Source organism: Phycodurus eques, chromosome 11 (genome assembly GCF_024500275.1).
Source record: "Phycodurus eques isolate BA_2022a chromosome 11, UOR_Pequ_1.1, whole genome shotgun sequence".
Lineage (NCBI taxonomy): Eukaryota > Metazoa > Chordata > Actinopteri > Syngnathiformes > Syngnathidae > Phycodurus > Phycodurus eques.
This window is the reverse complement of record NC_084535.1, coordinates 20,811,293-20,826,391: the sequence shown is the minus strand read 5'-3', so window position 1 is coordinate 20,826,391 and position 15,099 is coordinate 20,811,293. Positions and strand designations below refer to the sequence as shown.

At 40.6% G+C, this 15,099-nt stretch overlaps 1 protein-coding gene across 2 annotated transcripts in view; it reads right to left on the bottom strand.

Moving 5' to 3' along the window:
* Nucleotides 1-15,099, bottom strand: part of ide (insulin-degrading enzyme) — a 40,968-nt gene that overhangs the window by 7,551 nt on the left and 18,318 nt on the right. The window contains exons 15-20 of one of the 2 annotated variants that reach the window (XM_061691029.1): nt 14,716-14,860; nt 10,753-10,863; nt 10,529-10,649; nt 8,404-8,495; nt 4,679-4,790; nt 2,741-2,908 (exon numbers count right to left, since the gene is read on the bottom strand). In XM_061691029.1, the coding sequence (XP_061547013.1) occupies nt 2,741-2,908; nt 4,679-4,790; nt 8,404-8,495; nt 10,529-10,649; nt 10,753-10,863; nt 14,716-14,860 (749 nt within the window). The remainder of the gene's footprint in view (nt 1-2,740; nt 2,909-4,678; nt 4,791-8,403; nt 8,496-10,528; nt 10,650-10,752; nt 10,864-14,715; nt 14,861-15,099) is intronic. The other variant, XM_061691028.1, reaches the window with a different exon arrangement.

Below are 15,099 nucleotides of genomic sequence, written 5' to 3'. Positions count from 1 at the left end.
GCCTTGAGTTCGTTGTCACATTTCTGTGGGGCCAATTATGTATTACTCGTGCACTCACTGTAGTTGTCTCGCCATGCTGCACTATTTGCATATACTGGCCACTCATGCCAGAGTAGCATCTGCTCCATTTGCACACTGATTGAGGAGTATCTGTAACATTTGCACAACCGACATCGTCCCAGATTATCGCACTACTCGTCACTTTAAACCGCATACACTCCTTGAAGTCTCAGCGCCCTTTGCACAATGGTCATTGCACCGGACTATTGCAATATTAGTCATTCGAACTGCTCTAAGTGCTAGAGGACTCTGCATCTTTTTGCACAATTGTCAAAAAAAAAAATGTACCGGCATTACCAGATAACTAGCAACCCTTTACTGCTCAGTGACTGTTTTTTTTTTTTTTCGTCAATATCTTTCTGTCTCCAAAGTGTTCTGTAAATTGACTGTCTGTTGTCGTACAAGAGCGGCTCCAACTACCAGAGACAAATTCCTTGTGTGTTTTTTGGACATACTTGGCAAATAAAGATGATTCTGATTCTGATAATTACAGTAAATATTTGAATGAAAAACACTTCTTGGCCATAAATATAAAACAATTGAAAAACAAAATAACTAACAGATTTTAGATTTAGGCACCCGCAGATACAACTATTCGCAGATTTTATTATATATATGTACAGGGTGATTGAAAAGTAACTCCCTATTTTAAAATACTTATAATTTATTCATATGTTGTAATATTTTTCTCAATTTCTTTGTGTATGTTCCATGATTAAAGGAGTAAGTCTATTCTACCAAACCAACGACTTTGGAAGAACTTGAAGGGCGAATACGAGAAGTTATGTCTTTCATCCCACAAGAGTTCCTTGTGAAATCAGTTAATGCGGTTCCCAACACACTCCTAACCCTTGTGGAAAAGCTTCCCAGAAGAATTTAAGATGTTTTAAGTACGGAGGGGGGGATGATGTCATATTAAACGTCTGGATTAAGAATAGGATGTCACACTTCACATCGGAGTCAAGGAAGGTGAGCGAATACTTTTGGCAATATGGTATATATTAGAGATGTGGACTGGGGTCACATGACTTGGACTCGAGTCATGAATTTGATGACTTTAGAGACGGCTTGACAATATGTTACAAGACTTGCAACTCGACTTGGACTTGAACAGCAATCACTCATGACTTCACTTGGACTTGAAACCATTGACTTAAAAAGACTTGGCACTGAGAAACCAAAATTCTAAGCTTCTCTTTCCATGCTATATGTATCACTTATTGTTATATTACAGGAAAATGTGAATAGTGACAACACAATACTGCTAATTTTACTGATTATTTAATAGGTCAGAGTGTACCATGCTATTATTGCTATAGTTACTTCTTATTATCTTCAGCCAGTTAACGCCCTGATGGGCACGCGCTTGTAAAGGAATTGACCGAGATCATTCTCTCACACACTACCTACAGTAATGGTTTCATGAGAGAGAATAAAGCAATACAACATAAATCAGCAATAAATGTGACAGTTAAAGTATACATTCCAAGAACCACTGCTAACATACACATAAAGGAAAATGACAATTAACATAACAATAAGGACAATCTTTGGGGGGAAAAAAAAATAAATCACATTGCATGGTGGGAATCACGCAGCTTGACGTCAGGTATGCTTGTTTTCCTTAGTGTTCTCAAGAATCAGTCTTGAATTTTATTTTTTTTTTTTAATTCACTATTTACCGATAGGTCAGCACACAGCTAGCATCTATTTGACATGAAACTACTTTCTTCTTTGTTCTTTGTGTCCTTTTCATCTTTGCCTCTTTTTGATGTAACATTTGAGATATCACAGTTGGACAGAATTGTGCATTTATAACAAGATGACAAACTTGTGTTCCCGTTTTTTAAATTGCCTTATGTTTTTGATACAAGAAATGCTTATTTATATTTGTGTTTGAAATTGTCTCACTAGAAATGTTTGTAGACAAGAAAATGCAGTTTGCTGCTATGTGCACAATGTGAATTTAAGACAAATACTGTTGATTATCTAAAAGGAAACCAATTGGGCTTTCATTAGTAATGAAATGTTTATTCATAATTGGTCTTTAACCAAGCAAAAATATTTTATCGTTATACTTGATTATTACGATAGAATTGTCAGTAGAATACTCGATTACTAATTGCAGCACTACTGGATGTAAATTCATGTGACAGGTCTGTTTATTGTCACTTCGGAAATAAATCTAGAAAGATTAAGTCATCGCATTTTCATTGAAATAACTGAAAATTTACTATTAATCGGTTTTGACGTGGCAATAAACTATTACTGGAACGATAACTCGCCCTACTCTGCCTCTGATTATTAGCACCAAGACAGGATTTGCACTTTTGATTCGCTGTGTCGAAGCTCTTCACCAACACACACACACACACACACACGCACACACGCACAAAAATACTGTAGATAGGGCGGTTCTTAAACCACACGTCAACAGACGCAGGTGGAATATGCTTCATGTGTCCCTGCTAATTTTTGTGCGTCTCAGACGCGGGACGAATATCAAACGAGATCCCCGATAGTGTGTGTGTTTATTTTTAGTGCCACCACTGATGATATATTGCTAACAAATCTATCGTCTGACCTAACACGAATATTTCTTAGCCCCTGAATTTTTTAAAAATTTATATACATATTCAAACGTGAAGAAGCCATTCAAGCAACTTATGTCGTATCTCACCGAGCTGCTCTTTAGTTCTCAGCGTGTTGAAGCACGGCTCGGAGATGATTTGACAGAAGAGCTCCAGCAGCATGTTCTCGTTGGTGGTCTGCATGTCGGTCTGGTAGTAGATCTCGATGCCACAGTTGTTATGTACCTCATTCCTCTGCTGATAAACATACCATCCACCTGCCAGAAACACAAGAACATTCACTTTTTTGCACCCGTGACACTATCAAAAAAGAAGCAATTTTCTTTTGAACTAGTGCTGACAATCTGATTGTTTTATTACTCAGTACAGATTAGAATTGACCGTATAATAATTGTATATTATATACAATATTAAATAAGTATTATAAATACAGTTGGCTGTAATTTCCAAACAGTAAATACAATAGTTTTGTGAATTCTCTTTAATAAAGCTCAAAATCTACAATTCATACACATATTGACTGTTTTATTTGAAATCAATTGTGGTCTATAAAGGCAACATCATATAAACTGTCACTGTACAAATACTTCTGGACCTTGCTGAATGAGTCCATTTTTAATGCCATGACATGATTCAAATTGTTCTGTTCGTGTTTGCTTGAAGGCTTCATCTCCACTACGCTTCGATGCCAGGGTCCACAGCTTGGTTTTATTTTTATTTTCTCTTGCAGAGCTTTTTTACTGCAAAGCAACAATACCCCGTTTCAGGTTCACATACACAGCATGCTGCTGGATGCAGGCCCAATAGGATCTAAAGTTTCATATGGGGGACAGTCACGACAAGGCGTGCTTAACTCTCAAGACTTGCTTTTCTGCTGATGGTTCCAAAGTGGACTCTTAAAGCTTTTTATCTGACATCAATATTTTCTTTAGAGTGAAGTGTGGTGACATGCTGGGTAACCTGGCTCCTTTTGAGCTCAACTTCTGTTTGTGAGGGGGACTGTGATCAAGCTGGCTGTCATGGAATAGAGTTTCCCTCATGCACTTAAGAGACATCAAACACCTTAACATCTTTGATCCAAAATCTACTGCAGTGAAAGAATGTTATATAGATGTTCGGAGGAATCAAATTAGTGTAATGAAAACCTTTACGCAATTATATTTTTGCCAGATTTTTAGTATATGTACTAAGATCAAGGAACCACTATCATAAAATCTTTAAACCCTCTCAATCTGGCTTCAGACACCACAAGAGCACTAAAAACTGTCATCAAAATCACAAACCACCACCTCATCGCTTCAGACTCAGGACACATCAGTATCCTCATTCTCTTCTAAACTCTCTGCAGTAAGTGCTGAACCAGTGATAGAGTGGTTTGCGATGTACTGTATGTATAAAGAAAAATATATAATGCATGACTGTCAAAAATTTTATAAAACAGCTAATAGAAAAGCAGTAATCTGTATTTTTACAGGTTGCGAAGGGGCTACATGTGACCGTCTGCATCAACTCTTACTTTTTTTTTTTTTTTTTTCCCCCCCCCTCTACATTGCCAGGCTGTGACTTGGCAAAGCATCTTTGTGTTTACATGCTGTACTCCTGGAACCAAGCCCGGAAACCTCTCTTCATCCTTCGGTAGGACGCAGGATGTCTCCTGCTGGCCCTGCACAACCCTGGTTTTCCTGTGCAAACCACTCGATGTGCTTAACATAATCAGGGCGGCAGCACAGGTGATTTGCTACAAGTGTGTGTGTGTGTGTGTGAGTGTGTGTGTGTGTCAAGGGGACGTGTGTACTTGTTTTGCCTGAATGACGTCAATTCACACTCTGTGACCACGAGTCTCCTTGGGTGGAATTTAGAAATGTTAAAATTTAATTGAAGCCTTTTCCAGTGTTAAGGATGCGTCAGCGATGACGTGATCATGAGGGAAGGGTGAGGGCCCTTCTGTGTGGTTGCTGTGGAGACTGACTGGCCTTGCTGGGTGTTGATTATGAGTGCTTTACTGGCGTGTGGAGTACGAGACCTACCGTCTGGAACCTGCACCTCTCTGTAGCGGATCAGTTGGCTTGGTAGGAGAGGCTTCGTGCGAGCGTGCTGAATGAGAGTGTCCTCCACCATTTGCATCATGCCAAGGGCAGACTAAAACGTGACGGAAAGAGGGCAAGAAGAAGATATTTTAGCCTATACACGTTTGACAGGAAGTTTTATCAACCAGAAAAACAAACATTTCGTGTTGTATGTTGTTCCTTAAATTGGCACCTGTTTTATGTTTTTAAATGTATTTAATGAAAATCGAAAAACAATTTGTTGGGTCCTCACAAAAGGCATTTTTGTGGTTTGACCTCCAGTGGCACATTTACATAGTATAAGAGGAAGGTAGTTTGGTTAAAAAAAAAAAATATTTAAAAAGTGAGAACTGGTACATATTCATCTGGTTGTGCTCTACTCTATGTACTAACACTTGGTTCTATTTGAAAAGACTGGATGTGTGAGGAAAGTTTTAAACACTGAACACATTTGCTCTGATTTCACACTGACTGCCATTCTAAATGGTCTCAGTGCAGACTATTTCCTTGCTTTAATTTGGTTTAAATAACAGACAAAATAATTTACATTTATATTCAGGGCACCTAAGGTTGTTATCTTGGCCATCTGCTATTCTCCCTTCACATTTCAGCCCTGGCCAAAAATAGTAGTAATTTCTCGTGTATAACGCGCACCTATGTACAACCCCAATTCCAATGAAGTTGGGACCCTGTGTTAAACATAAATAAAAACAGAAGACAATGATTTGCAAATCATGTTCAACCTATATTTAATTGAATACACTACAAAGACAATGTGTGTCATGTTCAAACAGGTAAACTTTATTCCATCCATCCATCAATTTTCGACCGCTTATCCAAGGTCGGGTCGCGGGGGCAGTAGCTTTAGCAGGGACGTCCAGACTTCCCTCTCCCCAGCCACTTCATCCAGCTATTCCGGGGGGAATGATGTAGTCTCTCCAGCGTGTCCTGGGTGGTCCCCCGGGGTCTCCTCCCAGTGGGAAGTGCCCGGAACACCTCACCAGGCGGTGTCCGGGAGGCATCCGAATCAGATGCCCCAGCCACCTCAACTGGCTCCTCTCGATGTGGAGGAGCAGCGGCTCTACTCTGAGATCCTCCCGGATGACCGAGCTTCTCACCCTCTCTCTAAGGGAGAGCCCGGACACCCCATTTTGGCCGCTTGTATCCGGGGTCGCGAAGTCTCTCTCCATGGCCTCACCAAACTCCTCCCATGCCTGAGTTTTTGCTTCAGTGACCACCAAAGCTGCATTCCGCTTGGCCAGCCGGTACCAATCAGCTGCCTCAGGAGTCCCACAAGCCAAAAAGGCCCGGGAGGACTCCTTCAGCTTGACGGCATCCCTCATCGTTGGTGTCCACCAACGGGTTCAGGGATCGCCGCCATGACAGGCACCAACCACCTTACGGCCACAGCTCCGGTGGGCCGCCTCAGCAATGGAGGCGCGGAACATGGTCCACTCGGACTCAACGTCCCCCGCCTCCCCCAGAACATGAGCAAAGTTCTGTCGGAGGTGGGAGTTGAAACTCATTCTGACAAGGGATTCCGCTAGACGTTCCCAGCAGACCCTCACAATACGTTTGGGCCTGCCACGTCGGACCGGCATCGCTGAGCCGAGGAGCAATAAGTATACCCACACCTGCTTGACGCCTCTCACCGTGGGCAACTCCAGAGTGGAAGAGAGTTCAACCCCTCTAGAGAGGACTGGTACCAGAGCCCAAGCTGTGCGTGGAGGGGAGTCCGACTATATCTAGTCGGAACTTCTCGACCTCACACACCAGCTCGGGCTTCTTCCCTGCCAGAGAGGTGGCATTCCACGTCCCTAGAGCTAGCTTCTGTAGCCAGAGATCGGATCGCCAAGGTCCCCGCCTTCGGCCACCGCCCAGCTCGCACTGCACCCGACCCCTATGGCCGCTCCCACAGACTATCATCCACGCACTTGCAGTAACAGTCTCTGCGTACTCCTGAAGGTCTGTGATTGAGTTGTAGGTGGTAGCCTGTTTGAACATGGTCCAGTATGGCAAAAAAGTCTCCAAGTGCCTCAAGGGACCATTCTGGCCACAGAAGTACCAGTTTCCTAATTGGTCGGGAGACGAGGTGGGGGTGGGGAAGGCCCCCTCCCAGGGGAATAAAAGCATATTCCAGAGTGTTATTTCCCCATTTCAGAGCCATAAACTCCAGTGGCGGTGAGCAGTGTTGACTGACCAAGATAGTGTCCCGGCACCAGGCGTCATTGATGTAAACACAGAGTGCACCGCCGCGAGTCTGGCCTCCCGGGTTCTGTCCACTCTGTAGCATGCTAGCTGGTCGAGCTGAATGGCGCCGTCTGGAACGCTGCTGTTCAAGTGAACTCCGATGGCAATGACTTTTGGTATATATAATCTCTTTCGACTTGAGTAACATAACAATAAGATACAACTTTAGATAATCATTTCCAGATTTATATGTCATATACATCGTAATTTCAACATAGGCCGCCATTGTTTTTTCGTTGCAGTCCATGGGTAGTGACCTCAAATGGGGATGTGTCTGATGCCCGGAGTTTTTAGCAGTAGCCACAGTAGCAGCCCCTGGCAGCGATGAACGCTGTTCAGCCATTTCAGTTCAAGCCAGAGTGTGATCAGGGAAATGAGGAGAGTGAGGATGAAAATAATTTAGGATTAGCAGTTGCTGTAGGCACCCAGAGCAACCCGCAGTTCCGTAGCTCCTCAGTGAGAGTAGAGTTTTAACTCCGTGAAGGTAGTTCTGCCAATGTCGAGCAGAAGCTTGCGACTGTATCTGCGTCTTGGAACATGTAGACATGACGAAGACGGACTAAAACACTGATTTATAAGATGAAAAACACAAATAAACCGTTTGTTTGGGACAGAGAGCAGCCGCTGCATATGCACGCGCCGCCATGATGGAAAATAAATAAATAAAATAAGTAAAACTAAACAAATACTTGAAATTGTTTAAATTGTGGGACCTGAATCTATAATCTATCAAAGTTTAACTTTTTTAATGGAATTATGAAAATAAACCTTTCCATGATATTCTAATTTTTCGGAAAGGGTCTGTAAATTTATGAGCACAACTGTACAAATATGTCATACGTACTACCCGTCATATTGGAATGAAAGTGTAGGCTACACCTTTTTCATAACCTCTAGCTGGCGGTGGCATATTAAAATGAACATGTACACCTCTCTCATAACTTCTAAGTGTTATATTAGAATGAAAGTGTACACTTTTTTCCTAACCTCTAGATGGCAGTATGAATTCATAAAATGCAATTTTTTTTCATTTCCCCCTATATCTATGTATAATGCGCACTATTGACTTCTGACAATATTGTGGGAGAGATGTGCATTATACACAAGAAATTACGGTACATGTTTGCAATTGTCCCATTACTTAGAATTATTATATGGATGGTGTTGAACTGTATGAAAACTGAATACTGACAAATAAAATGAGAAAGCCAGCAGGAAGTCAGTTTGGATGCAGTAATTACATGCACCATAATTGTGATCCTTTGACCATTTATACGTTTGATGAGTTTTAATATTAAATATCTATCCGGAGAATTTATTGGATTATTATTAAATAGATTTCCAAGACTTTTGCCAACAAAATATTTTTCTGAATATTGCTGCTTGAAATGTAAACACCAGAAACTAAATACAATTTTTCTTAGTCAAAAACAAACCTCCTTGGTGATGTTGCCATGGAGAAGGGCTTCAATATGTAACCGTGACAACAGCTGCGGGATGAAAGCCTTAAGGCGCAGGAGAGTTACATCTGGAATACACATCACAGCTATCAGTCGAAGATTAACATCACAATGAAATTGATACTCTTGGCTGTCAATGAACAGTAAAAAAGAAAAAAAAATGAGATCAGCTAGTGTTTGAAGATGAGTCTCTAGATCGTCTAGAATCAAAGCTCAATTTATTTTTTCTTTGAGGAGCAGTTTTGCTCATTTCTCCGTTTGAGGATCAACTTTCTAATGGTCAGGAGCAATGTTTTGCAGGTTTTTCGCATATGGACACGAAGCTGGGGTTTTATTAAACAATACAAATTAAACAATATAATTGGGGAATGGAATGCAGGGCTGCAGCTATCGAATATTTTAGCACTCGAGTATCCTCCGAAACCCTCTTCAGTTTGTGTACATAACGCATTTTACCCTCTCTCTCTCGCTCTCTCTCTCACTCTCTCCCTCCCTCCCTCCCTCTCCCTTCTTCTGGGCGTCATTCTGAACCAAGTACAGGAGAGCCCAGAGCGGAACCTTTTCCAACCTTATTGTTTGATTTTGTATTTTCAAATAAATTGTTAAACTTTCCATCCGCCCTAATCATTGAAGTTCTACCTCAACCAGAATAAAAGAACCGGACGCGACAGGGTGGAGTTTCGCTCTGCATTTTGTGGCCATTTCTCGTAGCCGTTTTTACATTCCTTTCCGTAACAAGGAACAAAGCAACAACAATGGCGACCGTGGAGCAGAGTCTGCTGGAATAAATTGACCTAGATGACCAGATGATATGTTTAATTGTGCTGCAAAATCGATCGAGAAGGCGGTGGCATAGGTGCTGTGTGGAACCGGGAGGAACACTGCTTACATCATCACAGCATATGACTAAAACAGATCAATCACGAGAGATGATCTCTGCGGCATTCTACGCGCAGCAACAATTCTTTCCGTGCGCGCGTCAAGCTATGCAGAGGGGTCGCGCGGGCCAATTCGTCGGTCACGTGATGCAATGCGGGCGTTGTCGGCCGCGGGAGTATAAAGAGGCCTTATTCAACAGTTATGCCTCTACCGCAAAATTAAACTGAAGCAGGTCTACTTTGAAACTGTCTGCTGACCCTGGATATCTGCAAGTCTCACTGAATTCTCTCAGTTGAGATTCTTCTCTAGTTTGCAGCGAGCAACCTGTCAGCTTGGAGTTTGGACATTCTGACATTCCATTTATGATACTGCCTATGTATATGTACCACAAACAAAACATCCATCCATTTTTTATCATCATTGAGGACAAGGTAAGCTGGAGCCTATCCCAGCTGACTATGGGCAAAAGTGACATGGTACATCTGGGCGTGTACGCCAGCCAATCACAAGGCATTTTCATTACATTCCAATCACATTAAATATATGAGAAGAAATAAACTATATTTGGCCTATCTTGCAATCTCAAGTACCTTCACATAACACTGCTCATTGTTGTAAGCTCCTGCATGTGACTGTGTGATTAAAGATTGTAAATATATGTGTGTAAGCCATATTTACAGCAGTAAACTCCATTTGGCCAGAGTAAAAAATGGGCAGCTATTACTCCATTCCAGAAAATTGAAACCTTTGCTCTAACTTGAGTTTCTACTTGTTAAATGTACGCAGCCTGACTTCACTAAGATGCTGCCTAAATAAACTTTTCACAAAATCAAGCTTATCAGCTAACAATCTTTTTTTTTTTTTTTTTTTGTATGACAGGAACTCTTTCAAGTCGCTCTCAGTGGAAGATATTTCTACTTCCCAGCTGTCTCGAAATGAGTAAAAAAAATGAGGGGTAAGACAGAAAAAAGGAGGAAGAGATTAAAAGGAGCACGTACAATTCATTCAGTCAGAAAATATGAAATATTCACTCGGGGGTCGAGGAATGAATTCTCCATCTAGGATAAGGTGTTGTCATACTTTACAAGAACCATGTCGTCATTGTGGAGGACTCTTGCCAAAAATTCAAATGTGTGAGCATTGTTTTGAAGATGTTACTACTTTCCCCAGATATGTATGTGTAATATCATTTACTCAATATCATTACATAAAAGCATCTCACCCTCTAGAGCCTCCCTGAGCTCATCTTTGGTCCAAGCCACCTCAGTCATTAGCAGACGGAGGTAGTACATGGCGTGCTGGTGCGGCTGCTCTGCTCTGAAGTTATTTAAAGACCTCATGTACTGCCGAAAAGAAAAAAAAATGTACGCAAAGCAAAATACTGTTAAATCTCCAATGGCAGGCAGATTAAAACACAGCAAAAAAGATGAAGACTATAGATACTACCGCTTCCTTGATTATGTCAAAACGTTTCTCATCAATCTCAAATGTGGCCATCTTCTCAATGATCTTCTTCAACAGGATGTCCTGCTTGTCATTGTAACCTTTAACAGAGAGCTGGGGCAGTGACAAAGAGCAGATGGTTTAACAGCATGATCAGCGGTGGTCAAATGCAAGTTTTATTTATTCATCAATTTGATGGTTGTCTCTTGGCCTACAGTATGTGAGCCTATTGGGTCTGGACACGAGACAGAGCTGATACAGCCAGGCAGGGGATGAACAAAATTACCTCTAAACAGCTGAACACAAAGTCTGTTTACAAGACAATAATTCTGTCTTTCATTATCTGATTGTGTTTGGGTATCTGTTCATAATCATGTTCTGGTCAAATATATAATTTTCAAAGTCGTTGCTGTATTGTATAGGGAGAAAGTGCTTAACTTTTTGCAAAAAGATGCAACAAGGAGAGAAAAAAACACACATATACATATATATATATATACACACATATATACATATATATATACATACATATATATATCAGAATAATCTTTATTTGCCAAGTATGTCCAAAACACACAAGGAATTTGTCTCCGGTAGTTCACATACCACTGCTCATTGTTGTAAGCTCCTGCATGTGGCTCCTGCATGTGACATATATATATATATATATATATATACATATATATATATATATATATATACATATACATACATATACATATATATATATATACATACATATACATATATATATACACACATACATATATATATATATACACACATACATATATATATACACACACATATACACACACACACACATATACACACACACACACACACACACACACACAACCCTAATTCCAATTAAGTTGGGAGGTTGTTAGACAAATAAAAACAGAATACAATGATTTGCAAACCATGTTCAACCTATATTTAATTGAATACACCACAAAGACAGGATATTTAATGTTCAAACTGATTAACTCTTGTTTTTAGCAAATAATGATTAACTTCGAATTTTAGAGCTGCAACACGTTCCAAAAAAGCTGGGACAGGTGGCAAAAAAGACGGAGAAAGTTGAGTAAGGCTCAAACACCTGTTTGGAACATCCCACAGGTGAAGAGGCTAATTGGGAACAGGCGGGTGCCATGATTGGGTATAAAAGGAGCTTCCCTGAATTGCTCAGTCATTCACAAGCAAAGAGGTTCACCTCTTTGTGAACAAGTGCATAGGAAAATAGTCGAACAGTTTAAAGACAATGCTCCTCAATGTACAATTGCCAGGAATTTAGGGATTTCATCATCTACGGTCCATATCATCATCAAAAGGTTCAGAGAATCTGGAGAAATCACTGCATGCAAACGGCAAGGCCGAAAACCAACTTTGAATGCCCGTGACCTTTGATCCCTCTGGTAGCACTGCATCAAAAACAGACATCAATGTGTAAGGGATATCACCACATGGGCTCAGGAACACTTCAGAAAACCAATGTCAGTAAATACAGTTCGGCGCTACATCCGTAAGTGCAACTTGAAACTACTATGCAAAGCAAAAGCCATTGATCAACAACCCCCAGAAACGCCGCCGGCTTCTCTGGGCCCGAGCTCATCTATGATGGACTGATGCAAAGTGGAAAAGAGTTCTGTGGTTAGACGAGTCCACATTTCTAATTGTTTTTGGTAATTGTGGACGTCGTGTCCTCTGGGCCAAAGAGGGAAAGAACCATCCGGACTGTTATGGACGCAACGTTCAAAAGCCAGAATCTGTGATTGTATGGGGCTGTGTTAGTGCCAATGGCATGGGTAACTTACACATCTGTGAAGGCACCATTAATGCTGAAAGGTACATACAGGTTTTGGAGAAACATATGCTGCCATCCAAGCAACGTCTTTTACATGGATGCCCTTGCTTATTTCAGCCAGACAATGCCAAACCACATTCTGCACGTGTTACAAAAGCGTGGCTTCGTAGTAAAAGAGTGCGGGTACTAGACTGGCCTGCATACAGTCCAGACCTGTCTCCCATTGAATATGTGAGGCGTATTATGAAGTGTAAAATATGACAACAGAGACCCCGGACTGTTGAACAGCTGAAGCTGTACATCAAGCAAGAGTGGGAAAGAATTCCACCTACAAAGCTTCAATAATTAGTGTCCTCAGTTCCCAAACGTTTATTGAATGTTGTTAAAAGAAAAGGTGATGTAACACAGTGGTAAACATGACCCTGTCCCAGCTTTTTTGGAACGTGTTGCAGCCATGAAATTCTAAGTTAATTATTATTTGCTAAAAACAAAAATGTTTATTCGTTTTAACATTAAATATCTTGTCTTTGTCGTGTATTCAATTAAATATAGGTTGAACATGATTTGCAAATCATTGTATTCTGTTTTTATGTTTAACACAATGTCCCAACTTCATTGGAATTGGGTTTGTATATAAGAAGCCACTCAAATACAATGTCTTCTACGCCCTTCAAGATTCAGCAATTACACCAATTCCTACCCAAATCACAAAGTCATCTCTGCTAAAATCATTAACCATGACAAATTACCAGCTGGCCAGACTGATAATGCCGACTCAAACTAAATAGGTACCGCTCACAGCCACACCAAAGTTTTGTCCTCAAGGAGAGAGAACTATCTTTTTCAATGAGATATTGTTATTGAGCAATACCAACAAACAGAGGTTAGTGGGTTACTCCAAACAATGCAGAATGTTAGCGATAGAGTGGAGAACGTTGTAGTAGTTAGGTCAAAACATTTTGTTCAAAAGTTTTACATTACATCAATTGTTACAGTTCACATTAAAAAAATGAAACACTATTGGAGCTAAAATAACTAAGGACTGGCTTCAGACCAACTCCGTGACAGTTCTTTAATGGCCCAGCGAGAGCCCTGACTTAAACCCAATTGAGCATCTCTGGAGAGACCTGAAAATGGCTGTCCACCAACATTCACCATCCAACCTGACAGAACTGGTGAGGATCTGCAAGGAGGAATGGCAGAGGATCCCCAAATCCAGGTGTGAAAAACTTGTTGCATCATTCCCAAAAAGACTCACAGCTATATTAGCTCAAAAGTGTGCTTCTAATAAATACTGAGCAAAGGGTCTGAATATTTATGGCTGTGTAATTTCAGTTTTTCTTTTTTAATAAATCTGCAAAAATTTCAACAATTATGTTTTTTTCTGTGAATATGGGGTGCTGTGTGTATATTAATGAGGAAAAAAATGAACTTAAATGATTTTTGCAAATGGCTGCAATATAACAAAGAGTGAAAAGTTTAAGGATGTCTGAATAATTTCCACACCCATTGTACCTGTATGCACTCTTGGAATATCCTAGAACATATGTTCAACCTCAGTGGCTCCACTGTATTACAAACCAGGAAACGACACAAACACTCAGTGGGCCGGTATTGTTTTCTGCACTTAAATGACATGATATGAAACTAAATTTTGGTACTTTAGCCTGAAACCCAGAGTTGAATCAATCTGGAGTTTAGCTCAAGTCTAATTCCTAGAGCCTACAATTGATTCCATTGATTCATTTGAATAGATGAATGAAGCCCTTTCAATGTCTCAACTTTTTAGAATGGGGTTTAGTTTGCCTTTTAATGAGTGAGGAGTGTAGTCTTAGACCTGCTTCCGTGTGTAGAGTGCCCTCTGAGACGACTTCTTTGTGATTTTGTTCTATATAAATTAAATTAAATTGAAGAATCAAAGTTTGCATACAATGATATGATGGACTGAAATCTGTTACCCCACCTTATCATGAAAATGCATGCTGTAATGTAACGACTAGCAAAAACTCCCTACAAAACTCTCCACTTTGAAAACAACAGACACTCAAAGTGAGCAGCGACAAACAAGCAATTTTATTTCCACACTTCAAATGCCTCAAAAAAAAAAAGACAGTTAAAAACTAGCTCCACTTCCTGCAGGATTCAAACATCTTACTTACTAGGATGGCATTCATCCCTGAGGCTATGCCATACACCAGCCCTGCCAGGCGGGCTGCATATGTATACTCTCTTAAATCATCTTTCAGTAACCTGAGCAACAGGTAGGTCATATTGCAGTGCAGTGGATCTGCATATAAGTAGCGACTACAGAAGGAGGGGACAAAAAAAGAGCAAAAACAACAAAAGATATTTGGTGGGAATGACAGACACTACATGTATGTGAAGAATGACAGGAAGAGTATGTATATGCTGCCTCATGACTGGCTTTGTGTACCGCATAAACATTTGGAGAAGCCTCGTACTAACTGTTAGTTTCACAGAACAGGAACAACAATACAGTTGCTGTGCCTGATTGCGTGAGGCACAAAAAAAAGGATGTATAG